Here is a 27,926-nt window from a genome sequence, read left to right on the forward strand (position 1 = left end):
GGATTATATTGAGTAACTGATTTGTATCTCATATGGAACCAGTGCAATAATGGAAAGCATAAATCTAAAAATAAATGATTATCAAAAAATATTTTAATACCCTTTTGTAAACAAATCAAATTACAAAAAGTTATTGTACTACCAAATTAAGTTGTTTGTGGTATGAACTAGTAGACTGATGGATTCTTCTATCAGATTCTATGAATAAATAACCAGAACAGGCACAAATGATTAACTTAAAAGAATTGTCCTGCGACACAAAAACCTTACTTTGCCCAAGATACTGATATGGTAGATATCAATATTTTTCAAGGAATCACTTTGAATGATGAATGATACTAATTCAGTTTTCATACAATTATTGCAACTTAAGCATCTACTGTATATTCACCAGAAGCATCTGTTAATTCCCTTATCTTCCAAGATTTTAAATAACATACTTTCACAATCCATATGAACTAGATTCCCCTGCTTAAACATGACAAACATCATCAAAATATGTATACTACAGTACTACACTCTAAGAAACCAGCTAAAATGTAGACTTAGATCCACAGTATTTGATCAAATTTACCTCCTTTTGCAGTCTTTCCAACCGAGCATGCAACTTTTCATTCTCTGATGTAATTGAGTCAACTTTCACCATAAATTTTTCAAACTTTTCTGCATTCAATCTGAAAAGAAGTTTCATTGTATAATTAATGAAAGCTTACCTAAAAATTTTCAGCTACTTATAGAACAAAATGCATAAAATTTTTTTTAACCAGATTACAATTACTGTACAGCTATCTTTATAGTTTTCAGAATTCGAAATTCGTGTAAAATCTACACTCACTTTAAAGCTGTATCTCTTTCATTCACAACCTCATCATAGGCTGCTAGAAGGGCACCTAATTTGTAAATACTTGGTCGACTTATATCACCAGATACATCTTCGTATCTATCTTCTTTTAAGGGTCCATATTTTAGATGGTATCTGAAATGAAAAGACAAATAATTACCCCGTAATTGGCTAAGTTTGCTGTTAATGCATATACAATGCAAACCTTTTCATATTAGCCTATGTCTAATAAATATACACTTAAATTAATACATCTAACACATACTGTGAAAATTTTGATAAATGTTATAGAAACAATAAATAAGAAAAAATTGGCATAATCTACTGTGATCCACTGATTCAACTATCTCATTTCTAATCCTGTTTTCCAGCCTGAAATGGAAAATTAAAATGAAAAGTGGCAACAACATAAAATGTAATCCACTTAAGAAATTAATTACAGTCACCCAAAGAAAAACCAAAGGACAAACACCCATGCTTATATAAAATTTGGGTGTAGCATAAAAATCAGAAAACCTTCCAACTGAGTGACACATACTTAAGCACAAAAAAAGGTCAAAATATTAATGTGAAAATGATAAAAATTATAATTTGGAAAGAGACAAAAATTTAGTTGCTGGTTGTCCATACATCTGGTAGTTGTAAGATATCTGAAAAATAACAAAAGTACAACAATATAATCCACTTCAAACCACTTTTATGAATGTAGCAATTCTTTTAAAACACTTGGGAATATCAAAATTTTACTTACCGATTTAGCTGCTCATTTAATCTCTTCACTACATCTTTGAGAATTTCTGTATCATTCATACAATCTTTGATTTCTTGCTTCAGTCTCCCTATAGTTTTTGTATTTTCATTGCTTGTCTCTTGATGGGTTCTCTCCAAGACACCCTTCTCAGCAGTAAGTCTTCTGACTTGATCAGATAAATCTTTTACTTCTTGTTCTAAAGCAATCAGTTTTAACTGTTTTTCATTTTCCTCAGACTGAGTGCTTATTCCTGGAAAAAGGAAAACATAAAATTTCAGAAAAAACAAAATAAAGAACATCATCTTCAAAATCATGATAAAAGCATTAATCAACCTGATCTATCCATTTATATTTACAAAAGACAGCACAGTACAAGTAAAAATCCAACTGCACACTAAAGGCACAGATTTGTGTCATATGATGATGCAAGTGATAAATGTTTTGCAAATTGTGCAATGTTTTAATTACAATGAGTTAATTAACAATTTCATGTATCCAATAAGCAGTACTGACATCCTCTGAGAGTAAAACAGTGCACAATATCACTACACGGCTTTAATATTAATCAACCATTCTCAAGTCATGCAACTTATTTTCTAACAGATAAGAACATAAGAAGGTGAAGTATTGTGTGCCCTATTCAAGGAACCGATATCTCAGCAGTTGCTGTGAAACATACACTTTGCTAAAGGACTCTAACAGACTTCTTGATTAAGGTTGCTTCATCCGAACAGCAATTTTAGAGGTGATGATAAAGTTAAAGTAGATGCTGATGATGAAAAAACTCAATCAGATTTTCATTGAAAAGGTACCTATCATAAATAATGCTGTTAAATAAACTGCTGATAAAAGAAATTACTACCTGGAATCTGATAAGTTTCAGTCTTAAAAAAAGGTGGTTAAATAGATGAAAGCAATTACCTGGAATCTGTTAAGTTTCAGTATTAAAAGTATTCAATAAAGCTAAAAAACTATACATCAAAACATCAAGTTCTAACTTACCTTGCTGGAGAGACTGGTCTGTGGCTTGTGTTGCCAAGTATTCAGCCAGTATATTATACTCCCTACGAAGTTCCTCCAAGCGTGCAACAACTGTTTGTTCATTAGCCATTATTTTGGGCTTAAACCACTTCTGTAAATATAATACAAATACAAAACAAGCTGAAATACAAGCTAGTACTGTATATAGACTACTGTACACTGAAATATGAGAGAGAGAGAGAGAGAGAAATACAAACAGCAATTCAGTGTTACTCTCAACAGTGTCTCTAGGGCATTTCAGGACCAAAGACAATTTCATCTTCCATATGCATAGCTTATAAAGGGGCACTAAATCCATGGAAACACTTAACATTTGGCCAGACATATCTGGCATTGTCTAAGAAGTAAAGAAACTAGATCCATACCATGCATACAGAAGATAACATACTACCTTCTTGAGCTGTAGCATAACCTTGCATTCAATGTCTTGAGGTTACAATGAGAAATCTTTATCTTCTGTCTGATAGTTTTTCTAGAGTTCAGTCATCTTTTGGCTACCAATTTATTTTTTTGCTTGTTTCACCAATATTCATTTGACTCATAAACTCTCTTTGCTTCATTCTTTTTCTAATGATGGGCATTCTATTCGGTAAAAGAATACTGTTTCATAAGAACACGTAGGCTATGTGTTATGAGTATAAAAATATCTCATTCAGCCAAAGATAAAGTTGCATCTAAAAACTTGACACTGAGGCACCCCCACTGATTTGAAAACCTGTTTATACTGTACTCAGATTCAAAGCTACTTGCCTTCTTAAGATAATCCTGAAAGCTTAGAAAGGGCAGAAAAGAGCATCCTACTTGATGCCTCAGTTTAGTCACTCCATGACATAATCAGTAATGAAAGTCATTCTTCGTCTCATCTCCAAGGTACCTATGTCCAAAATATAACAAAATATTAGTACTGGATACATGACAACAATCTTATATTTTTCCACTTTATTTAACCCTACTCATGAGGCAAACTGACAAATAAGCATTGAAAGTTGAAAACTTAAAAATATTTCAAAGTCCCAATTTCAATTAACTGGTAAGAAGATTGTCATTTCTAAGGTGCTTAATCCCTTACAAGTACTGCATAATTACATATAAACATGGCCATTTGCATTTTTGTACTGCGTCCAAATGAAAATGTAATGTATCTAGGTTTCAAATTCCTAGACACTAATACATCTATGTCCAAAATTTTGAATTCTAGCATCACTTAGGGCACCAAAATTTTCACCTGTGGATTTTCCATTCCATACTTCTTAGGAAATAATCAGTCTCTCACTGTAAAGTAGATGTAATCATACAATTTCTTGAAGAATATGAGGTTATTCCTTTACCAACTGTATGTCCAATCTGTCAATAAGTGCATGTTCATAAATCTCAAGTAAATCTGAGGCATTGTGACTGATGAGTATAGGATGCTAAGAAAGCAATAAGGTATGTATATTGTTTTTCATAATTGGATTTAAAGGCAAAGTTTTCAGTAACACCAGAAGATTTCTGATAGCAAGTGGCCACCCCTATCACCAAAAATCTAATGTCAAGACACTACATTCTCCTGGTGGTATGGCACTCCAGCTGCATATGAACTCATTTTTAAGTACCCAGAATGTCCCCAGCCTGGAGTAATTAAGATGTCTCCAGACTAACTAGCCTGTTACTACCAGTATACTCAGTGACCCACAGTATATGTACATAGTGGCTATATTTGCAGATTGAAAAAAACACTGCAATTGTCACCATTCAGCCAGTGGCACTACTGTATTTTACTCTGTCTTGGCAGGAAATCAGTACCACACATTAACCTTTTTCTGTAGGCAATATTAACCTGTGGAATGCTTAATAGCACTTTACAATCCCCTAGAGGTCTGAAAAACTTTAGCTGTAAGTAGTAAGAAACAACTAACCAGCCTAACCTGCTGTATAATCTATAGCTTAAGTCTTGAAAACAGAGATGAAAGGCTATTTAGATGGAGTTTACTTGGTTACTTTTAAACCAACATTACGACAGATTTTACGTAACAATTACATCAAGTACTCTAACATTTTGAAAACATTTTCCATCCAAACCAAAGTAATTAGAAATAATTAATAACTGAGACACAGGCCATCTATTCTAAAAATTTTTATAGGCCCCCAGTGGTGACTCGGCCAGTCTTGGGTAGATACAATTCTCTAGTAAGTGGCAACCTAGGTTAGGTACTTATATCCCTATGAGTACCACTGACATACCGTTTCTCAAAGTTACAGGGAAGTCCATAGAAGGAGAAACCACCTGGCCAGGCACCCTAGATTAGATTACATGAGAATGTAACCCTGTTTTTGTAACTGTCACCCATTTTCCCCAATGTTAAGAGACTATTATATAGGTATTACAGTATCCTGGGTTTCCTTACAACAATTAAACACAATTTAATAAGTTTTTCTCCAAATTTAAGGCATTTTTCTTCTATGTAAAATTCCATATAAAGGAATAGTAACAAGATATCAGGCAATTTTTTAAAATGCTGTGCCAAACTCAACTATTGATCCTCCTCTTGTCTGTACTGACTGGATTAACACGTAACGTTACTGCACAGTTGTATATGTGTGCTGGTACACATTGCATTCTGGAAAATAGTACAGTACTCTTTTTCCGCTTACTATACAATGCTGCCTATTCATTAGTTTATTATCTGCACTAGTACCCTTGCATGAGGGTGTCATAACACCTCAAGCAGCTTCCTTCATATTTACTGTGCAGTCATTCTTCCCTGTATTTGAAGAGGCATCCCTACTCTTTTATACCAAAGAAATGGTCCCCTTAAACTTTGGAAAAAAAAAGTGACAGCATTAATTACATGTACACATCCTAGCCTAACTTCCCCAACTTGATCTGTCCTAAACTAGGGCACCAAATCCTACATGAGTATGGACACCCCCTTAAACTTTGTTGGAAAGTATGGCAGTGCTATTTACAGAGACACATTCTAATCTAACTTATGATACAATGTCCTACTTGGCTTGAGGAGTGGGGGGGTTAGTAGACTGGTCACCTCTGACACACAGCATGACAGTAATATTTACAGAGATACCCCCAAAGGCCCTACTGAACCACCCTTAACCTTTCTTAAAAAAATATATGTGGCAGTTCTACTTAAAGGGAAACATCCTAAACCTCCTGTTCCAATCATACTGAGCCATGAGGCTAGACCTTGCTAAATAGCAAAACTAATCTTTCATATCTCATCCATAGACTGACTGACAGTTAAAATATAGTTATTATCACTAAGGTAACAAATATAGACCTTCCCACATTCCTCTACACCTGTAGTTTACCAGTGCCTTTTGTTTCATCAACTGCATTATACAAAAAACATTAACATAAGTGCTTTAGATTAATTTTGAGATCTAAGTCAATATAACACCAATCCAAATGCACTACATCCACATAGGCTAGGTCCATTCCAAATTATCAATTATGACTTACAGCCAACTGGGTGTAAATCTCAACCAGCGAAGACTCCAGAGATGTTACTGGAACAAGTCTCAGTACTCACCAATAGCCTAATACATATGGATGCTGTATAAATATGTGTAACAAAATGACACTTACAACTTAATCCATCCTAAGCAGTCAGGAAGGAAGGTTGAATTACACTTAGATTTTGAAGAGTAGGCCTACTCATATTAAAAGTGCAATAACATGTACGCCATGTTGAAGCCATGGTTTAAACCCCAACAGATGTCAAATGCATCTTAGGCCTAGTAGGTCTTTGTGTTAGGCCTAGCCTAGCCTAGGCCTATGTGAAGGTACCTTAGTCTATGCATGTTTTCCCAAAGCACTTTCTTGTGATTATAAAATCAAATATGTCCAATTCACATCTACAACTAGTCTATTAAGAAAACTATGCTTAGGCTAACCATTTATAGAAATCCTAGTGCTATCAATAGCCTAGGCCTGCTACTAGGTTTGGTCAGGTTATTGTGTTAGCATAAACTACTGTTCTCCTGATAAGATTTTCCGATTTAATACTTTCACTTCTGTTGTAAATTGTTTTATTCGCTGGTAATACTAACATTCCCAGTATTATTTTGGGAAGGGGTAGCACGTACGAACTTAGCCTAGGCCTAAGTTAGCCTAGCTTGAAGCATTTGCAATGGAAAATCAAAACCCTAAGAAATATATAATGTATATATATATATATATATATATATATATATATATATATATATATATATATATATATATATGAAAACCATCACAGTATCAAGGGCATGTTTACATTCCTAGTATTTCATTACGATAGCTTAACAGTTAACTTTACCAACCTCCGTGCGCTCCTATCTAGCCTGAAGGTACAATTTAAGGCACACACCTTAGCTAGGGTTATCAGTCAATTAGTCTGTTAAACACCTGTAAATTATCCCAATACATTTGCCAGTTCAGTTTTTATTGTTTTACCTGGCTTCCTCATCAAGTAGATAGTTGATGTTGTCTGACAGCACCTTCTCACCGAATGAACTTTCAAAAGTTAAACTATGTGTTTCGGGGAACTTTTCGCTGTACAAGACTTTATTTTCATTGCTCATTCATGAATATAAATAATATATTGCACAGTGGTAGTTGTAATTTTAATTTTTATAACCATACTTTTTAACACTTTGTAGTATAAAATCATAATTTTTAAACAATATTCATAAAACAGTTCTAGAATTCAAACACATGTTACAAATATACCAAAACAACGGATCGTTGCTATGACAACGTACAGTAGTCGAGCCAACCCACAGATATCTTACTGTCATTCAAACTGGGACCAGGTTTGTGTTTTGCTTTCTTTTCCTTCAACATTTTTATCCTCTGTCTTTTATTTTCTAATCTTAACCTTTGTGTTATATTTTATAACATAATTGGTATTGACGACGTTTTCTAATCCATTTTGCACCTTATTACAAATCAGGATAAGGGTTCGTTGTGGCATAAGCTAGCTTTATCTAAATCAACCAGGCTAGATTTGAGAAATTACTTCGTGTTTGCTTTGCCTTTGATTATTGCAAGAAATTTTAATCATTGCTGACCCACATCCTATACAGTTTGAAAAAAGCTTTTATTAAACAAAACCCTGATTTTTGTTATAAAACCCTAGCACCAACGTTTAATTAGGTCATTGTGCATGTTTTATGGGGGCATTTCAAGACTTTGTTCTTCGCTTTTACATTTTTCCAGATTATACCATCCCCGCATAATACTCGATTTACACTTGATTCTAACATTCAAGACGTTAGTCACTGTGATATTATTACGGACCAAATTCTGGAAAACGTCTCCTTAACCTGTAGGTGAATCTTTGGGCCTTGAGAACTTTGACCAAGGTGTGCGAGTGCTTTTCTGTTTGTGGCTGCTTTTCTGTTAACAGGCTTCCATTAGCCACACTTCATTGCTTGACTTTACTTTTTTTTCTTTGTTATTCCTCTATCATAGTTAATTTTCTACTTCAGTTTCCTCTTTGGTTCTGGGCTGCTTCGCCCATCAGGACCCCTGGGCTCGTAGCATTATGCTTGGTTTGTGATTATAATAATAAATGAAACAGCACTTACTATCGCAGGCCCAAAATCTCCCAGGGAGCAGCTGACCACAGTTTGGGAACCCTTGATCTATGCAAATCTAACAATGAAGCGACTCAAAATCAACGAACACGGTGCTAATTAACTTTGCAAACAAGTCTTCCGACTCTGGACGATTTAGCAAATTTTAGCTTACCAGAATTCAGTTTGACTGAATAATTGAAAATATTTCGCAGGATTACCAACAGCAGAAATTGAGATACCCAAAATAATTCAAAATACTGTATACGACTAAAGCAAAGTTAAATTTAAAATGCATTCATCTTTCATGGCGAGCGTTAGAGTTTCACAAATTTTACTGCGTGTCAGTGACGACAGACGGTAAACGTTACCTTGCCCTCCTCACCTGCTTAACCAATCAAAATTTGAAGATTATTATTATTCCCAGAGAAAAACACTTAAGCAACGAAATAAAAAAGGCTGCAGTTTATTAAAAACAGCACACCTGAAATATACATTTCAGTTAAAGTGATTTCTGTTAAGGTAATTTTAAATTAGAATTTTTTGTTTTTCCGCAGAAAAGCTCCACGGGACGCCATGTTTAGTACCAGCCCCTCGGGGATTAACGTAAAAACATAAGCAAAGGACGGTCAATTTCTCTCACTATTTTGGTAGAATTTTCAAGGTATCTTACCTGTACTGTATCATACACACCCTTTCCTATATTGTTCAGCCAAAACATTCCGTTATTAAACGTCTTTGTATGGATCTCTTCTTAGAACTGCCTCTGTTAGTAGTAGTTTTGAAAGTATTTTCTTTATTAAATCCTTTAAATTCACGTATCTAACCACATTTAAAACACGGCTTATTTTCCATTTTGAATTTTAACAACTGAAATAAAGGGACTAAATTATATACAATAGGGAGTTTATCTAATCTCCATGCTTCCAACACATATCGAGACACCCATGCAGACGCTTTCTAAAAGGACTGCAGGACGTTCATCTGGCAGGATGCAGCTAATACCACAACTTTTCTCCACAAAGTTTTCGCTTAATTTAACACCTACTGCATGCGGCAACATAATTACAAGTAATGCCGCAAATGAAAGTTTTCTGTAAATCTAATACCGTAAAAATCTTCCACCAACTGCAACAGATTTTAAGATCCAGGGGCCATTCTTTAGTCCTAATCCAGCAAAATTCAAAAGTGCACAGTCTGTTTTATAGACAGTGCACACCATAGTTTCACTCCGGACTATTACCGCTATTTAGCAACTTCTCACTTTTGGTATAATACCATTTTCAAGTATTTGCATTCAAGTAGTAATCCAGTCTAATGACGTGCTTTTATTACTAAAAATCATGTAAACCTCAGTTTACTCCGTCCTAACGCATTTTCATAACCTATCGCAACAATTTTTCATGTTACGCCAAAAAAAACATTACTCTTACTGCGTTAACACGATGCTTCAATTTCAAACACTAGGTTAACCGTAAAGTTTACCCTTGGCGTAGAAAAGCGACATTCCACAAGCCACAGCAGGTATATTTTCATTTAACGTCATAGGCTTTACGCTAACCTATGTTACCAATCCAGTCCGCTGTTAAATTTTAACATTTTCTCAGCATTACTAAATATACTATATTGAAAGTATCTACTAGACTTGCAAGTTCAACTATCCTAATCATAGTTTCACATCTAACTACATCCAAACCTTGTTAATAAAACTACCTTTCGAGTTGCATAAACAGTGGCCCTCTGCAAAACACCAAACCTCCAGAAAAGCTAAGTCAAATAAACATGCAACGCTCTAATTCGGGAGAACCATAAAACCGATGCCGTATTCATATGATAGCAGTGCAATGTTGGAGGGACCGATATCAAATAACTGCATTCACAAGGCTCTTGTTATTCAGCAGAATGTTATTATCAACATTTCTATGGAACAAGATGCAGGAGTTACACTACAATCTTATATGAAAATACTCAAGTCAACTGGATACTTTTAAGCAGGCAAAAAACAAACACAGCCTAATTTATTACAAAACTTACATTCTTACGTAAATACAGCCATACTTCACTCACCAAAGGTTACTATAGAAATCCCGAAAACTGACCTGGAACTAAGAAAATCAAGGAAGCGAGAATTCTTTGTTCGGGTGTCTTTGTAAGACTTTTTTCGTAGAAGCGCCATCTGAATGGTGGTTTCCAGGATCATTGATGACTTGAGGTAGATTTTTTAAAGAATACAATTTCGTGCAAGTGATTTGACTTTCAAGATTATACTTGCACTTAAATTTGGCATCCATTCACAGTGCAGTATTTTATTTGCATTTAGAAATACAGTTTACCATTTATGGACTTCTATTTTTTAAAATCTTCAAATATTTTTATTTACATGCAATTAAGATTCTTCCATAAAAATCATTTCTCATTTGTCAGAATAAGGACTTAAAATTGTCACGACCATATACTTTGGTTAAATATCCTAATTCACTTAGGATTTGATGAATAACAGTAGTTGTACGGTAGATTCACTGGAAGTGAGAAAATGGAAGACGAAAAGACAAGCAAAGATTCACTTACGTCATCACTTTTCACTCACAAGCTTGTCTCACTATCAATGTGTCCCCGTAATTATGCATATGTGTGTGTGTGTGTGTGTGTATGTATATATATATATATATATATATATATATATATATATATATATATATATATATATATATATATATATATATATATGATGTGTGTGTGTGTGTGTTTTTTGTGTGTGTTTTTATACTTCCCGTTTAGCAAGGATGAGGATTGAACTATGTTTGTAGGTAAATATTAAACACACACACACAAGGCGCTGAAAGCTCTTATTAAATACTAGAAAGTAGGATTGGTCAAATTTAAGGAAAATTAAAAAATCATACTTCATTTCAACCAAAAGATTTATAGTCTTCGTGTGACGAAATAATGCGTACCATCATTACTAAAAATGTATACAATTAATTTTCTTATGGCGCAAGCCAAACTAGTATTCCATCAAGCAATTTGCCACAGAACAACATTTCCATGTTATAATAATGATAATAATAACTCGGAATATTTATCTTTTAGACATGGTGTCTTCTGCCCTCGAGGAAGTTTGTCTTTCAGTGTGTTCAAATCATCTGTCCGTCTTTCACCGTGTTCAGTTTTTTTTCTTTTTACTTTTCAGTGGTACATACTGGTTAAACTTCAAAACTTAGGCAAGATCGTATCAGAAAGAATAATAAACAAAAATCGTTCATAGCAATATTCTTGATCCATTCCTGTTTAAAATTTACCCTGACAATTAGTGCTTTCTGAAATTTAACGAACTTCGTTTGATATCATTCAACAAATTCTGGTTTGCTTAATCTTCATCAAGCAGAATAATACACATCATCTCTGGGTGTATGCTCACTAAATGTTTGCACTATGACAAAGAAATCATGTCCTCTGAATTTTATATAAGGACAAGCATTTCAACAAAATTTAACCATCATGCAATAGGACATACATAGTATATACCTTTGTCAAGAAAATATTCACTGCAGTAATCAACATCAGAGGAACGAAAACGATAATGGTTGCATTCAAAGAAAATGTAAGTATTGTAAAGCGTATACTAGCATAAAACATAATGCTATTTAAGTCATTTTATGCGTTACTACTGTAAATTTACGTTAATTTTGAAATATACAACAGCCTCTTATTTCCATGAAATTTTTGTTTAAATAATATTGATTTGTGATTATAATGGGAAATTTACCTTGAAAAGATATTGAACAGGATAAAACACCACAAAATGACTGAGGAAGTTAGGCAGAGGATGGTATTATGTAAAATTCCTGATGTGCTCTGAATAATTAACGTTCAACATTTTTAAGGTCATTAAGCAAGGCAAATATATGAAATTATGATTATTTTAAGATTAAATGAAATTAACTAGAAACCTGACTAACAACTGAAAAATAATTTCACTGAAGGTAAAGCCACTGCAGAAATCTATAATTTTGTAACAAATTTTCAACCGACACTTTAAACAAAGCAATACACTAAAAATATTTGCTGAAATAACTGTAAACACTTGCAGGCTACAGGTCAACACAATCAGCAAAATGACACAATGCTGAAATTTCCTGTGAATGTTGTTGTTACAAAAAAGAAAGAAAACCTTACACTAGTTTTTGAGGTATCGAAGGTAAGAGACACTGTGAGCATATTCATTCCGCCTTAAACTAATTTCTTCTCTCTTTTGGTTGATAAGCTAGATTTGGGTGGAAATGGTAGATTTTGGTATTTACATGAGCAAAATGCACAAAATAACTAAAATTCCAGGTTAAGTTTGCACCTAAGAGAAGGTGAAAGAATCGAGGGGAAAAATACCCAGCCAACCCCACAGAAAAACTGGCAAATTGTATTGAAGGTCCACACCCCAAAACAGGCACAATGTAACACTAATCCCCTGGGAAGGTGAGGCGCGCGTGTACGGAATGTCCACACCTCTAGGCAGGTGAAAAAATACAGTACTTGGTACAAGGGCCATGCATATAAATATGTTAAGTTCTGCATTATCTTCTTTCTCAAATGTGGAACTGAAATACTCTTGCAAAAAAGATGGACCATTTTATTTTATCAATGTGATTCTGAAACAGAATGAAAACTTATTTTTCACGTCACTTGACAACAACTAAGAAAGTCGTCTTAGGGAATCACATTCACTATTTCATTTCATCAATTTACAGCACATAAGCATCAATTGCGTACTGAGCCACCAATACTGTTTGGATATTTGGAACTGACTATCAAAGTTTTGTAATATCCTATTGTAGAATGACTGGGAACTTTTTTTGCTTGTGTCAATAACTTTTCACATCACAATGCCGCATAGTATATACTTACCCTGTAGGATGTGGTTATGATTCAGTGGCTTATATAGAAATCAAATATGTTTAATGTTAAGTACAATAAACGGAAGTTCCACTGAATGCTTTTTAGTTACCCTTCAATATATTTTGGGAGTATCTTTTATACAGTATTTGCCATTACACACTTCATTGCATAAAGCTAATGGCAGACTCTTCTAGTGCTCTCATCAGTCATCTGTATGTACAAGCTGTTACCATTTGGCATCTACTGTACATCATAAGCTAAACTAGTATGGATAATAATTAGTATAGATAGTAAGACATAGTCAGTATAATAGCTTGCATATAATGAAACGATTAAACTGTTTGAAAATTTTCAGAATTAGTACAGGTAAGTCCTAAGACTCAAGTAGCTTTCAATTTTCATTATTGAATTCAATTATCAACTCAACTATTACCCCATCTTAGCCATGATAGGCTATGTAGAACAAATGGTAATATTATACTGTACTAAAGAAAAAGAAAAAAACGTTCATGGATACTTATACAGCTATTTGATCAAGTGATACGGATACATTAATTACTGAGTTAAGGCTATGTAACAAAATAAGGCTAGAGTAGTAGTGCTTAATTGCAAAGAAGCTCAAAGGTTTATCACTGGTGGAAGACATGCCTAACCTAACACTTAACAAAAGTACCCTGGTAAGTAAAATAATAATATAAAAAACTATCTAAAATGCTTAGTATAGAAGGAGTTTGGTAACTAAGGGCGAACTGCACTCAGGCCTAGCCTACAAAGGATTTAGCCTAGACAAAAACTAGTCTCTGAATACAACCTGAGAATGCACTTACATTGCAAAAGAAAATGCAGAACTATATTCAAGTACTGTACTTACACTAGAGCAGAAGATATAATTGAACTGGAGGTGGTGAATAGTCTTGGCACATGAATGAAATCCAGCAAAATCCAACATGGCAACACCCAACAATATAACCATGGGAAGAAAAAGTTTTTTTCTGACTATTAGTGTAAGAATGAAACTTGGGACAAAACTGAGTAAAATAACGATGGTAGTGAACACTTAAAAAACGCAGCTGACAGGAAAATAAATGTTAAAAATCTACAAATACAAGAAAATGAGTGGAAAAAAAATGAACAAACCAATATATAAGGACTGTACAGAGTGCACCCTTGACATCAGCTTTTTTAAGTAGATGCTGTACTAAAGTTTACTTATAAATATCTATTATTAAATTATTGTTTTCTTTATCTTGAAAATCTTTGACAATGCAAATATATTTCAGGGTCACAACTTAAAGAAATGTTTCCTGTTCTTACAGTCTTTTTCTCTTGCTTCTGCAGCACCCCAATACAAATCATAATTTGACTTGCAAGCTACCTTGATTATTATCACTATTGCAGATAACACTACAATTCATTGTTCCCATGTTCATACCAATTTTGATTATACGTATTAGCATCTATTTCTCGAATTTCTCTAAAAATTCATGAAGTATTCCTTACAAGAAGAGCATTTTACGTTCTAGTATACAAGTGGCAGTCTCGTTTTAAACACCAGTGTAGTCGTAGTTACCTAATAACAAAATTTGTGACACTGCTTCACCAATGCAGATTTGGTATTATGATATTTCCATTGATACTGCAGTTCTACAAGTAACATTCTGTGGTTAGACAACCCCCTGAAGGGAGTACTGCTCACAGTGTGCCATGTGCAGCAATAATGTAGATGTGATGTAGATGGTACTTGAAGTTTTTTTGTTGTGACCCTTCAGCTCCAAGTGCTGCACTGCTTCCATCAGACTTTTCATCCATTTTCTTCAGTCTCTTCCCACCTAGCTGCTAAATCTCATCAACTTTACTTTGCTCCAATAATCAGTTCTCTTTCAGTTGAAAATCCTGCTGCTAAAGCACCATGACAGAGGTCTAGTTAAATTACTGTACAAAAAGTAGCATCTAAGGATTTTTGTATAAAACACTTTATCAATTGTATATACAGTATATATTTTTTGTTAAAATCTTGAATTATCTAAATACTATACAGGACATAATTTTATTAAAACTGAAAGCCATATTAAATATATAAATACTTTCAAGACCATTTCAACAAAAAAAATATTGAATAATCAAATCACAATACTGTACCCATATATAAAAACTTCCCAGTTACCATTTGATATAATAATCATCTGGACATACCCAGTATACAAAGTTCTTACCTTATTGCTTACTTCAAGTAAGTGCATGATAATGCATCTGTAAAATTCACATACATGCAAACAAAAGTAGTATATAAAACACTGAGCTACTGTACTGTGTTTGATAAATTCCTTCCAGAGTTAAAGCACAATCATTAGCTTGACCATTCACCTCATACATACTAAAATATGTCATTCCCCATTATCCTAATTTGGTGAAATTTAGGTAAAACAAACAAAGAAGGGCCTTATTTCACCTTTGGAGCTTACAAACACATTTTCTTAGTTACATAACCAGATATATCTTTGGGTTAGAGTAATTATTTTTTCGAGATATTACAGAAGCAAAGGTTGCTGGCTATAGCTGTATACTAAAACAAAGTAAAAATAACATACACTAATTTGACAAAAACTTCTTATAGATGCTTCAAAACAAATGGTATGTCACCACACCAGAGAAGAAACACTAACCAGAGGGTAAAGTAATGTTCATAACATACATGCCACAAGCTATTATATTCTTCTTGGGTTTAATTATTATTGCACTTAAAAGGAGTGAAATCTATTTTCTAATTTGTAGTTCTGTAGTAAATATTTAGAGCAGTTAATATCAAATAAAAGTGTAAGCTACTAACATTTCAAAGAATGTTACCATTGTACGAAAAGTTAAGTATATTTTTATATTATATCACAATTTTCAACATGCAGTGTTGTTGAATACATGAAAAAGCCTGCACTCTTTATCACAATTGCAAGACCACGCCTTTCAAAAGACAAACATTAGCTAACTTCATTACTGAATCATTTATCATTATCCTCTGCGTGAAAAAAATCTTGAGAATGCACCGTGAAATTCTGCAGGACATTGATCATATCTAAAAAAACATTGTAACCTTTTCGAACCACTGGAACAAGAACATCCAATGTCAACCTTACTTTTTTTATGTGTAACATGATTAACACCAGAATCCAGAATTTTTTTTTTTTTTATGCAAAAAGTCTGATAAACATATCTGACTTCTTGGGAAAAAGTAGAATTTTTAATTTCTGATATCAATCAGTTCATGGGAAGACAAGGTTAGATTGAAATTCACAGCTGAAAGCTGTCTGTACAGGCATATAGCAACATAGACTTAAATATACACCATATATCCATCAGAACGGCTTCTTCCTTTACCCAGGATTTCTTGGTGTAAAAGATTGTGATGATAGTTTCACTGATAAACTATTTCCCCGACCGGGCCTGGCTCTCATTCTTTCTCCTCTTAGAAAAATGAAGATTCTTGGGACAAACAAGTGACATGAATGGGAATTACAGCCTAACATAATGATAAAGCAAATTTATGGTTGGAGGGAGGCCAAGAAAACATAGCAAGAGGTTGTTTAGTGACCTGAGAACCAGCTCAGTCTCTCACACAATGTTTATCATTGAAGAGATGCCTAAATACCTAAATTAGCAAAACACAAGGTATAAGTAGGGTCAGAGGGTTAGGTAAATAATGATTTAAAGGGACAGGAAAAGTCTCAGTATAAATGATCTAATCCGTAATACTTAGTTATCCCTATGGGTGACAGCTGTCTTATCTTTCATACATCATAGTTGTGCTGAGGTTTTGGAAAGAAACACGGTAGTGCATCTAAGATGGGGATGAATGGTATTGTTTAGGTTCTGTTGATATGCCTGTTGAGGCGTATGAAGTGTTTTAATGTATTAATTTCATGATTATTCAAGATTTCCTTAAAAATAGGCAGCAGCAAGTTGCTGTTTATGGGATCTTTAGTGAACCAAGACCTACTGTCTCTAAGAGTTCCGCAGGGTAGTGTTCTTGATCTACTGTTATTTTTAAGAGTACTGTATGCGAGTGATATGCTTATTGGCCTGGAAAACAAGACTGTTTAATATGCTGGTGATGCAACACTTGTGGGTGTAGTACTCTCCACTTGTGAAAAATTGAAGCTGTCCTTAGTCTTAATCACGACATGGAACGGATTAGTGAATGGTGTAGTCAGTGGGGTATGAGGCTGAACTCCAGTAAAACAAAAACACTATTGATCAGCAGATCTCGTACAGATTTTCCACCCCATCCTCCCCTTCAGGTGGGCTTTTTCCAAATGAATAGGATTCTCGTTCTGAATAATAACAATAATACCAAAACCAGGAAACTGGGATAGTGCATGCATGGTTTGAACAGTCAAAAGAGGATAGGGAAATCTACAGTTACCCTAATAAAAGGGGTGCTATTAATGTAAGTAGCGACTAAAACCGAGACAATTAAAAACACTTATATGTAAGGAAAATGCATGAGGAAGAAAGTAACAACGCTTTTGTCACACATGTAAATACAGCTGTAAAGGTCACTTAACACAACTTCAGTACAGTATTTCTACAACGGAAGTAAAGGGTGAAAAATGTGGGACAGATGATAGGCTGATATGATTCAGAGCACATTTGAAATAATGAGGGTCAGGGATGGTTTACTAGGACAGAATGATGCCCTGCCAGGAGAAGTATCGATCATATTCTGAGGTGCTTGGATTTCATAAGTAAACTGAAATGGTGCCAGCACTTATATAGCTTTTGTTTAAATTTATGACGCTATTTTTCCAAGACAATCAACCTCCATATGTGAATCCAGGTCTAATGGCTTTCTCCCAGGCAACTATTCTTTAAAATCAAAGAAAATACAGTGAACATGTGAGTAAGATAATCCTTGCCCATTATCTTTATATATCCAAAGGGCATTATTTCAAGCCAGATACTTTGAAGGTACTCAATAGCGTTTTTTTCATGTTTTTTTTTTACAAATGCAGAAGCTGATACAAATATGACAAAAACATCAAAGAAAAGCTAGTACAGCAGTAATATTCTCCAGATAACCCATGACTGGTGTCATAAAATCCTCATCACCCAAGTTTTGTGGGTGTCTTTACAGTGACACTCTCCATGTTTTTGGTGCATAAAATAGTTGATGAGAGTATCATAATTACTCTGATTACCTTTGTTTCACATAAATATCAATCTGATTCTACTTACACACTGATCATAACACCAAATGGCCATTCACCTTTTGCAGTCTTATCATGTGAGATTCAAATCATTAACATCCATCACCTTACACAGAACATACCTGGCCATTTCTAAATTGTGGAGATGTATATAAAATGTTTAATCCTACACATAAAAATTGAGCATTATTCTAACTGATCGATTTACTCAATGGTTAGCTCACAAACAGCTGAATTCACACATGATTTTACTGGAGACTTGCAATTTACAGAAAAAAAGAATATTAATGATTTTCAGTTTGACCATTGTACTGCACTTTGCTAGTGAGGAAACACAGCACTTTTCATCAACATGGCTCAATATCTGCCACAAGGTTATGAACACGCCCCAATGTTCAAGCAAAGCCTATATAGTTATTAATATAATAACAGTAGATCAGGTATTATTGTGTGGAAAGGAATCATGAGACCCCATAAAATCTTGCTTTAAATTAAACTGTTGTTAACTTGTGTTGGTTGCTGTTGATGTCACTGGTCTCACTGGTAGGGGAGTTAGCTTATCGTTGGTATACCTGTAAAGGAAAAAATGGTTACAGTGGAACTTTAAATAACTCACAATTATATATTATATATATATATATATATATATATATATATATATATATATATATATATATATATATATATATATATATATATATATATATATATATATATATTTCCAAATACTGCACTTTGGGGGTCATCATAAGATATGATAAATGAAACAGATTAAGCCCTTAAGCCTTGGGTGTTGTTTTAGGCAATTGAACTAATTTTCAAAAACAAAGTTCATATTTGGAGATACAAACTTTACTTAAAACCTATCATATAAGCGTTTAACAAATAAGATCTTGCTTTCCTAAGGAGTAAAAGACCTTCAAGTGAGGTTTGACTCTAAATCTTGCATTCTCTTTCAGGGACATATTCATATATGAGTGCAAATTGATGTAGGCTTTGTTGTTTACTTGCATTGTGGTGGTATATAGGCTTACCAATATTTATGCGGTTACCTTGACATATAAAAAGAATTTTTTAACAGGTGCACCATGCAGGGTCTTAGACAATGTCATTTTTTGTAACCTCCCACCCTCTACACCACCACCACCCCCACCGCTAACATATGGACCCCTTTCTCCCGTACAAATGTTGCATTGCCGAACATAATGATCACAGTCTGAACCATGATCTGATCCTAAAAAACCTGCAAGACCAATTAGCACCACATTTAGTTCCAGATGACTGACAAGAGTATAAAGTTTGCTTGCTATACAAAAGCCTTATGCCATCACCTCCAAGGGATGAGACATCTGTGAACAGACTGCAATTCTACAGCACTGAATTAAGTTTTTCATGCAGTTTGGGGGAAATAAGATCATTGTGTTTTCTTACAGAGTTGGCACAGGTCATTGTTGTTTTTAGTGGAACTGAAACGATCATTTATGTAATCATCTTGGGTAACCATTTTCTCAATTCATTATTTACATCTGAACAAGGCCCTTGTACTGAACAGGGAGAAAGAACATCAAAGTTTTGAGAAACCTGATAAGGCAGCTTCTTGGGCTTGGAAGCTCCAGTACTTGAACGTGCAGGGGAGTAGGATACGGGGTTTTGGATGTTTGACTGGAATAAATGCTTTCTAGAAGAAAATTAAGTCCAGCAATAAGTCCAAAATTAGGAAAATAATCCTCTAGCTGCTCATCACTGCCAAATATTATAGGCGTAAGAGGGCAGAGATGACAGTGAGTCAGAAATGTCATCAACACTAGAAAGGAGGTCACCAGGATAAAGAGAGGCTGTGGGACAGAACAGAGCTCCCTAAATCTAGGGAACATATTATCTTCATTCGAGTCAGTGTTCGTTAAAGGGGAGGTCTTAAGGTTTGTGGAAAACCAAGGGTTTTTCTATATAGTACTGTATTTTTATTATTAGAGGTTTAACACAACAAAAAGCACTTATTCTTTAAGGGGGAAATATGCTGCATTCCAAGAAGGGGGAACGTCCAAGGGAGCTAGTCCTCTTTATCAATGGTGTGAAATATACATTACTAAGACCGAAGTTACCAGAGACAGTAAACAAGAATAGATTAGCCAAATGGATCTTAACACCAAAACGGTTTAAAAATTTATGGACCGTTAGACAAAATAAGAAGACAGGAATGGATGTAAGGAATGATATACAGTACAGCTAAGAGAATCTCGGACTAAAATAAATAAGAACGTAAATACAGTACACCATTGAAAATGAAGCAAATAAGAATAAAATTAGAAAAAAATGAGGGATACCTGGTAATCATACACTAAAGCTTTGTATTGAAAAAGGGAGGCTAAGACATGTGGGGGGATTTCTTACTTTTTAGACATAAGATTATTTTCTTGAAAAATGCTTAAAGTACAATGCTTTGTTCAAGGTAATATAAATTGTTTTTCATAAAAATATCACAAATATATGTAAAATAGTGTCTTATATCTCGTCATAAAATCTAATCTTTAGCAAGATACTGCATGAGAACAATATCTTATGATTTACAGAATTATCAAATAATACATGACTTTTTACAGTCAATTCATAGTAATGCTGCATTTGACTATATGCTAAAATTTACACTTCCCAGTTCTGTATGAAAAAAATAAGGTACAGTGCTACAGTGACCACACAAGAATAAGCAATAAAATAGCTTGCAATAAATTAAAACCTAAAACATACAGACCTTGTGACAAAATTGTGGACGGTGGCTGTTGACACTTCAACTCCCTCTTCTAGCAGATATTTTGCACCTTCTGAGAGATCAAGGATTGCAACAAGAGGCACAACGTCATCTAAGCAAGCAAAGTCCCTCACACTGTCTGCAACTTCATCCTTTGGGGTAGCAAGAAAAAATTAGAAAGAATCCTTACTTTTACATTTGTGAGCCTAACTGCATTTCACTACTCAAGTCTATATTTATTGGGTTCAGTTTGCATCAAGGTCTATAAACACTAATGCACAAAACAACAGCCAGGAAAGAAGATTGGACTATTATGAAAGTAAAGGATAATTCTTAATCTATTTTACCAAGTTATATACTTAGTCCAAAATCTCTATTCTGCAACATGAACATTAACCTAAGCAAATGAATCAAGACTGAATACATACAATGCAGCAATTTTTGCAAGAATATTTTACAACTGCTGTACTTAACCATGACATTGCCACTAGAGATGTCCAGTCACAATAGTGATAATTTTATTTCCTACAATTAAAATAATTTCATTATTGAGTATTGAACTAAGTTAAATATGAAAGGCATAACATTCCATGCCCGGTCGGAAGGCATCTGCAAGCTTTGTTTTTCGTGGCTCTGCGATTTTATTCTATACAAAAAAAGAACAGACTCTTTAATGTTGCTGCGAGGTGACGTCAGAGTGATATTTTCAATATAAACAGGTCGTCTGTACTCATGGCAGTATCCTCCCTTTCATAAAATTTACTTCCTGGGCATCACAGCTCCAAATTATCATACAAAAGGATTCTGCGAGAAACTTGGGTTGTATGGCGTTATGAAGGCTGTATTGTATTCAAAATCAATACGGTTTAAAACCCCGACGCTGGTTTATGCTTCCTTAAAATTCTGAAATACGAGTACCGATGTACATTGCCACGCCTCCCCCCCCAAAACAAAACCCGCGGGGAAAATCACGAAAACAACATGCAGGAAGGAATCCAAGCCTTTTCGGGTTTCCTGTAAAATATGAAATTCCCAATAATGTAAGCTTATCTAAGAAAATACAAAATAGAAAGTAGATGCTAATCTGCAGTGAAGACACCAGCAATATACCAAAATAAAGTCTTAGTTCCAAAAGAAAAGTCAATTACAGTATCCATGATATTTTGAAGAACCTTGTTTACTGTACCTATGATATTTCGAAGAACCTTATTTCATTTTTCAAAGTGATATCTGTCATTGGCAGAATGAAACTAATAATTCCGGGAACTATATGACAAACTATAAATGTGCTTTGGCACATATATATATACTGTACTGGAATCTGTTATACAACACAATAACACTGTATCTGGTGCTGTCCATGCACAATACTACAAAAATTAAGCGTATAAGACTAATTGGCCATACGAGAGTGAAAATGACTATTCTTTAAGGAATTGCAATGGTCAACTATAGTATGAACAGAGTACAGTAATGAGACAGAATGTGATAAACTGAAATGATGGACAGAAAACGAGGAAACACATCAATGTCATTTAGAAATTACCATCTTGATTATTAAAGGGTCGTAGTTTCTATAAGAATAAATATATACTATGAATACCCTTAAAATGCTGTACAGAGAATTAGCGCAAATCTTGCGATGGCTACTCCACAAGAATCAAAAGAATTCTTTCCTTCTACAGTTATAATTGATCAAGTATTAATTCTATACAGACTTCTTGCTAGTCAGAAAGGTTAGCCTTTACAGCAGGTGGGCCTTGCACTTCTGGAACTACATTGAGCTAACCAATCGTATGAAATCATTTATGAATAAACACTGCGAGACCAGTCAAAAGTCCTACCCTTCATTTGGCATGCAAACCATCTTTATGCAAAGAAGTCCCAAACAGATTTAAGGTTAAATAAAATAACTTTAGTCATGTGCCATAAAACAGCTAAGCTAAATATCTACTAAGTAAAATCTGACAGAATCTAATTTGTACAGTTAATGACGATCTAACCACATTTTCACTACTTAAATTAAATAAGACCATACCTCTCCAGCCACAAAGAAGTGTAGAGTCAGCCCTCCTTCGTGAGAATGCTCCAGTAGATACTCCTCAGCAACAGGCAAAAGAACATCACGGCCAAATTGTAGTTCAGTATTTTCTCCATCTGTAAAGTGAAGAAGTCTCACTACACTCCAAATTTCAAATTTTTTTTACCTCTAACAGTGACTCAGTTCAGTTCACCAAATTATATCATATATATATATATATATATATATATATATATATATATATATATATATATATATATATATATATATATATATATATATATATATATATATATATATATATATATATAGAGTAGATGCCTTAATGGTACAGCCCTAATGTGGCCATACTGTAGTAGTAGTAGTAGCAATAGTAGTAAAAATCAAAATGCTGTGTAACAATGATGCATGAAATGAAAGCTGACAATATCTTTATTACCACGAAGGTTTTAATATATCACGATGCAAACTAATATTTTGGAGTACAACTTCTTTCAACAAGGGTTTTTTTCACGAAATAAATAAGTTGTATTCACTGCGATAACATTATTTACACACAATGACAGAAACTAAATTTGTAAAAATTTGAAAGAGACGTAAAGATAATATTTCGAGATACTATTAATGAAATTGTCCACCAGGGAGGGTGGCTGAAAGACACGAATGTCTCTTGATAATTTCACAGCTGAGCTTAAATGAAAACTGCAGAAAACACATTGTAGTTTATCAGTTACCTAATGAACTTTGAAAGTACAAACCGGAAAGGGTAAATACATTAGAGGGGGAAATTGCTATGTATATATAGCGTATCCATGGAATTATGGAAATATACAATCCAAAATAAAGGAACCGGTGCATTACCTGTGAATAGGACTAAGCAAGGACTTTCTTGCAGGCGTCCCATATGTCTTTCTGCAAGGATATCCACACTCTGTGGTCGCCACGGAAACCTCTGTTGGTTAAGGCAAGAGGTCAGAGAATGAGTAAGACACCGTACTTACGTTAGACAAGTAAAATATAAATTCTGAAAAGGACAGCTTCAAAACTGCACTAAAAGCAAATGGAATTACGTTAATGTATATGAAAAAAGACGACACAGACAATTTTTAAGTGAACAATTCAAAGGACTTCATAACTAAATAAAAGTATACAGCTTTCGAGTTACTGATCTCAGGTTATCATATAATGGAAAACAGCACAATAAGTGACACCAATAATTATTATTAGGAGCTAAGACTGAATGTTATCAAATGGAAGCAATCTCTGTTCCCGTCTACAAACGTCCTCAAAAGAATAATTTGTATATCCTTTCCAAATAAAAACGATATGTATCCTCTGAGAAGGAATGAATTTCTGAAACTTACCTCGCCACGTGGATCCTCAGTGAGATCTGCCCTCCCGTCTGTGGTGATGACTGTATTGTCTGGTGCAAGAATGACCAGAGTAGGGATCCCTTGCACCTCCAGAGAGCTGGCCAGCTCTCTCCGGGCTGTTTCTTCCTCCCAAGACACGCTCAGCCAAGGCATAGTACTGTGATAGGCACGCCATGAATCTTCACTCCTGTTCAGTAATGTCAAGAATTAATTTTGTTATTTTATGTGCATTGTAATTTTTTATTTACCATTATGTTGCTGTACAGTACCTTTATAATAGTTTTAAATTCCTTATTTTCTGCAACAAATATGAATTAATTGATCAAATCTTTGGGCACGTGGTCTTGTACTGAAACTAAAATCAAAACAGTCACGGTTACGCGAGTCTACTGGACATGACAGGAAATTTCATGTCAGTGGAAAAATTTCTTGGTCATGTAGGACGATTAATATTTTAGATCCTATCGCTCGTTTGTTTCCAGATTACGACATTAAAAGGATTTCAAGAGACACCAGCTGGACCCTCATGGTGATCTTTATGTGCCGTTCTCTCTAATTTGTAATTTTTTCAGATAACATTAAGCTATTTTTAAACTTAGAATTAACATACAATAAACTACATATGAATGTACGATTGGGCTAAAAACTTAATTTGGGAGTTCAATAAAATCATTTACAAAGCAACATTATTATATCAATCGAATAAACACACACATGAGCTTACAATGAACGTTTCCACATAAGCGAATGTCCAAATGGGAAAAAGTGAACAGATGAGTAATATCGTAGTAAATGGAATAAAATAACAAGAAACCATAGGCAAATCATAAGCACAGCAGTTTCAATACGAGCTCACCCTGTTTGCCTTCTCAGGTCTTGTTACCCTTTGGCTGCACATGCCAGACTCCTAAGGGCTGTGGGAAGTTTCGGTAGCATTTTTTTTTTCCATTAAAAGAAGATTGTGGGTGTTAACTATTATATCGCTCTCGGGACTGGAATGATGATGATGATGATGATGATGTATGTGTGTGTGTGTGTGTGTGTGGAGGGGGTTGGTATTGCTCAGGTATCACGGTACAGTATCTATGTCCCAGAAGTCTGGCATTCAGTAGTTGTCTTACGAATTGAAATTTTAAACATATTCACTAAGAAAATCAAACTTTTACTGTCTGCAATGACTACAGCAGGATCTACGGCGAAAAACTGTTCAGCAACTGCCTTTCACATTTCCTTTCTACACTACTCGAGCCTTGATTAGAAGTCAAGGACTGTTTAAAAGAGCTGCTATAAATCAAGATGAACGGAAGCAACACTTCATTTTTTTCCAGTGGGATATGTCGTGTTGTAATAGTCTGACTGCATGTCTAGCGTCTATTGTCCATTAAGAAGCAGAAGCACGTCAGCACTATGTCTGCGACAATCACTTTCATATATGCGCAGTCAAATCTACTGAAGTTTGATGGCAAAAAGACAGCCTCTTTAAAAGCAAATTCCATTTACGAGAAAATGGAAATAAAAAAATCAATTCCAAATATGACAGCGCCGCATCAACTAGAATTCACGAACCAAGCAAATATACTGAGAGGAGGACTGTCGACGCGAACGTACTCAAAAATCGAAAGTTGTCAAGTTAATCAATGGAAAAAAAAAAACGCACGAGGGGAGAAAAAACCTGTTGACAGCAACTCTTTGTCTGACATTGCAACCCTACCCTCCTCCCCCACTTGACAACCATTGCAAGAGTACTTGTCACTGGTACAGTACTTCAGTCCGTCAGTCTCTCTCTCTCTTTCTCTCTCTCTCTCCTATTTCATTTCCTAAAATGGAAGTAGACCTACTCACTTCGATCCGGAACATGGAAACACGAAATGAAATTGCCAGATTGAATTTAAGCCTTTTCTCCTATCTTCTTTTTATCTTGGTTTTCATCATAGTTACACTAAACGAAACTGTGTTTAGCACAATGCATGAAGCAAATTCATGAAACTGGATCTGTCACAAAGCAAAGAAATTTACTAACAGCAACAATCACTCACGCCAGGCTGTGCCCCATTAGAATAACTCTTTTAAAAATTCTTAAAGAAAACAATATACATTTTTAGAGAAAAGAAATAAATTCGCATCCCCTTTTCATACCTTCGCCTCACCGTTCCTTTCGAGCGTCCACCATAGTCCCCCACACCCCCTAAAAAAAACTCCATTCTTGTAATCCACCCACTCAATGTCTATTTTTTCTTTTACCTGTCCGAACTGACGAAGATGATTTGAAAATTGCCTTCTTTCTTCTTGATCTCTTCGTACGCAGCCACCAACTGTGGAGTGAAGGCTTTGCACGGAGGACACTGGAAGCAGAAACAAATATAAACAGAAACGAGATGAATTGTACCGTTTTTTCATCTGTGAAAAAAAAATTCTGTAACGACAGCACTATAACTATTTAATTTCTTATATCAACTTTTTTTCCACAATTGGTAGTAAATTCAGTTCTTAGTAATTTTGAAAAACGTTCCGAATATAATGATTTTGCTTTTGTGCACAAAAGTGTAACTAGGCAAGCCTTAGTACACCTCGAAAGAAATATATATATACAAACGAAATACCACATACGATAAATACAGCTATTCGCTGAAAGAATACCTGGGTGCTAAGGTTCTGACCACATTCGTTAAGTTTAAAGAATCTGAGAACGTTAGAATTAGTATATAAACTACACGGACGCGATCAATAGATCTGAGGTTTTATCAGCATGATGAAATACTTGAATTAAATATTCTGAAAGGAATCTTTGACGATTTCTTCTAAGAATAGTAACCATTCAACACAAATAATCAACTAGCTTTGTTAAATGTGCAAGAAGCTCTTGATTCTTGAATGTTGGTGCTTAACGTAAGAAAACTAATATACCTTTATTTATTTTTCTAAAAGCAGGCATACCACAGTTCAATAGATGATGAGTTTTCATATTTTTACTGAGGGATAATAATTTTTTGAGCTTATATCGTGAACATCAAGGTGTAGTGAGAACTTTACTTGATATCTTCGACAAAAAATTAAATCACTGCATTTTATCAGCGTCATCATGACCAATTCCATCACTATTTTCAACGGGTAAGTACAATGTACTTAAGGCATATCTTAATTTTTAAGTTTGTTGTACCTTAAAATGTAATTATACCCATCGTCGGATATGTTATTTGATTTCATCTGAGTTTTTGCAAACGAACTGTCTATCGTCTGCTAACAGAAATGCGTATTAGTGATATCTGTAAGCGTGATGTAATAACTTGGATGTAAAAATGAACAAAGTAAATAACATGGCTTACTGCAGATTAAGTGTGAATATCTACTGATATAACGAAAATTAAGAAGAAAAGGCACTTTTTTCATGGGTCAGAACAATAAGCAAAATATCATTGCACCAAATATTGCTAAGACAACAATCTGGAACGAGAATTTAAGTAAATACATATATCATTCTAAATTGAA

The 27,926-nt window shown here is 34.4% G+C and overlaps 2 protein-coding genes across 7 annotated transcripts in view; both read right to left on the reverse strand.

The window, feature by feature from the left end:
• Positions 1 to 10,319, reverse strand: part of LOC136848103 (centrosomal protein of 89 kDa-like) — a 29,727-nt gene extending 19,408 nt beyond the window's left edge. The window contains exons 1-6 of one of the 4 annotated variants that reach the window (XM_067120312.1): positions 10,227 to 10,319; positions 3,384 to 3,507; positions 2,595 to 2,724; positions 1,593 to 1,842; positions 836 to 976; positions 575 to 674 (exon numbers count right to left, since the gene is read on the reverse strand). In XM_067120312.1, coding sequence (XP_066976413.1) covers positions 575 to 674; positions 836 to 976; positions 1,593 to 1,842; positions 2,595 to 2,703 — 600 coding nt within the window. In that variant the 5' untranslated portion in view covers positions 2,704 to 2,724; positions 3,384 to 3,507; positions 10,227 to 10,319. Of the gene's footprint in view, positions 1 to 574; positions 675 to 835; positions 977 to 1,592; positions 1,843 to 2,594; positions 2,725 to 3,383; positions 3,508 to 6,935; positions 7,364 to 10,226 lie in introns of those variants that run through there. The other 3 variants (XM_067120314.1, XM_067120311.1, XM_067120313.1) reach the window with 3 other exon arrangements.
• A 4,736-nt stretch (positions 10,320 to 15,055) lies between these two features.
• The window catches only part of LOC136848105 (nucleoredoxin-like), a 449,329-nt gene continuing 436,458 nt past the window's right edge, over positions 15,056 to 27,926 (reverse strand). For all 3 annotated transcript variants that reach the window (XM_067120320.1, XM_067120318.1, XM_067120319.1), the window contains 6 exons: positions 26,682 to 26,782; positions 24,432 to 24,627; positions 23,929 to 24,019; positions 23,065 to 23,183; positions 21,030 to 21,178; positions 15,056 to 18,852 (listed from right to left, as the gene is read on the reverse strand). In XM_067120320.1, the coding sequence (XP_066976421.1) occupies positions 18,783 to 18,852; positions 21,030 to 21,178; positions 23,065 to 23,183; positions 23,929 to 24,019; positions 24,432 to 24,627; positions 26,682 to 26,782 (726 nt within the window). In that variant the 3' untranslated portion in view covers positions 15,056 to 18,782. The remainder of the gene's footprint in view (positions 18,853 to 21,029; positions 21,179 to 23,064; positions 23,184 to 23,928; positions 24,020 to 24,431; positions 24,628 to 26,681; positions 26,783 to 27,926) is intronic.

This window comes from Macrobrachium rosenbergii, chromosome 18 (genome assembly GCF_040412425.1).
Source record: "Macrobrachium rosenbergii isolate ZJJX-2024 chromosome 18, ASM4041242v1, whole genome shotgun sequence".
Classification (NCBI taxonomy): Eukaryota; Metazoa; Arthropoda; class Malacostraca; order Decapoda; family Palaemonidae; genus Macrobrachium; species Macrobrachium rosenbergii.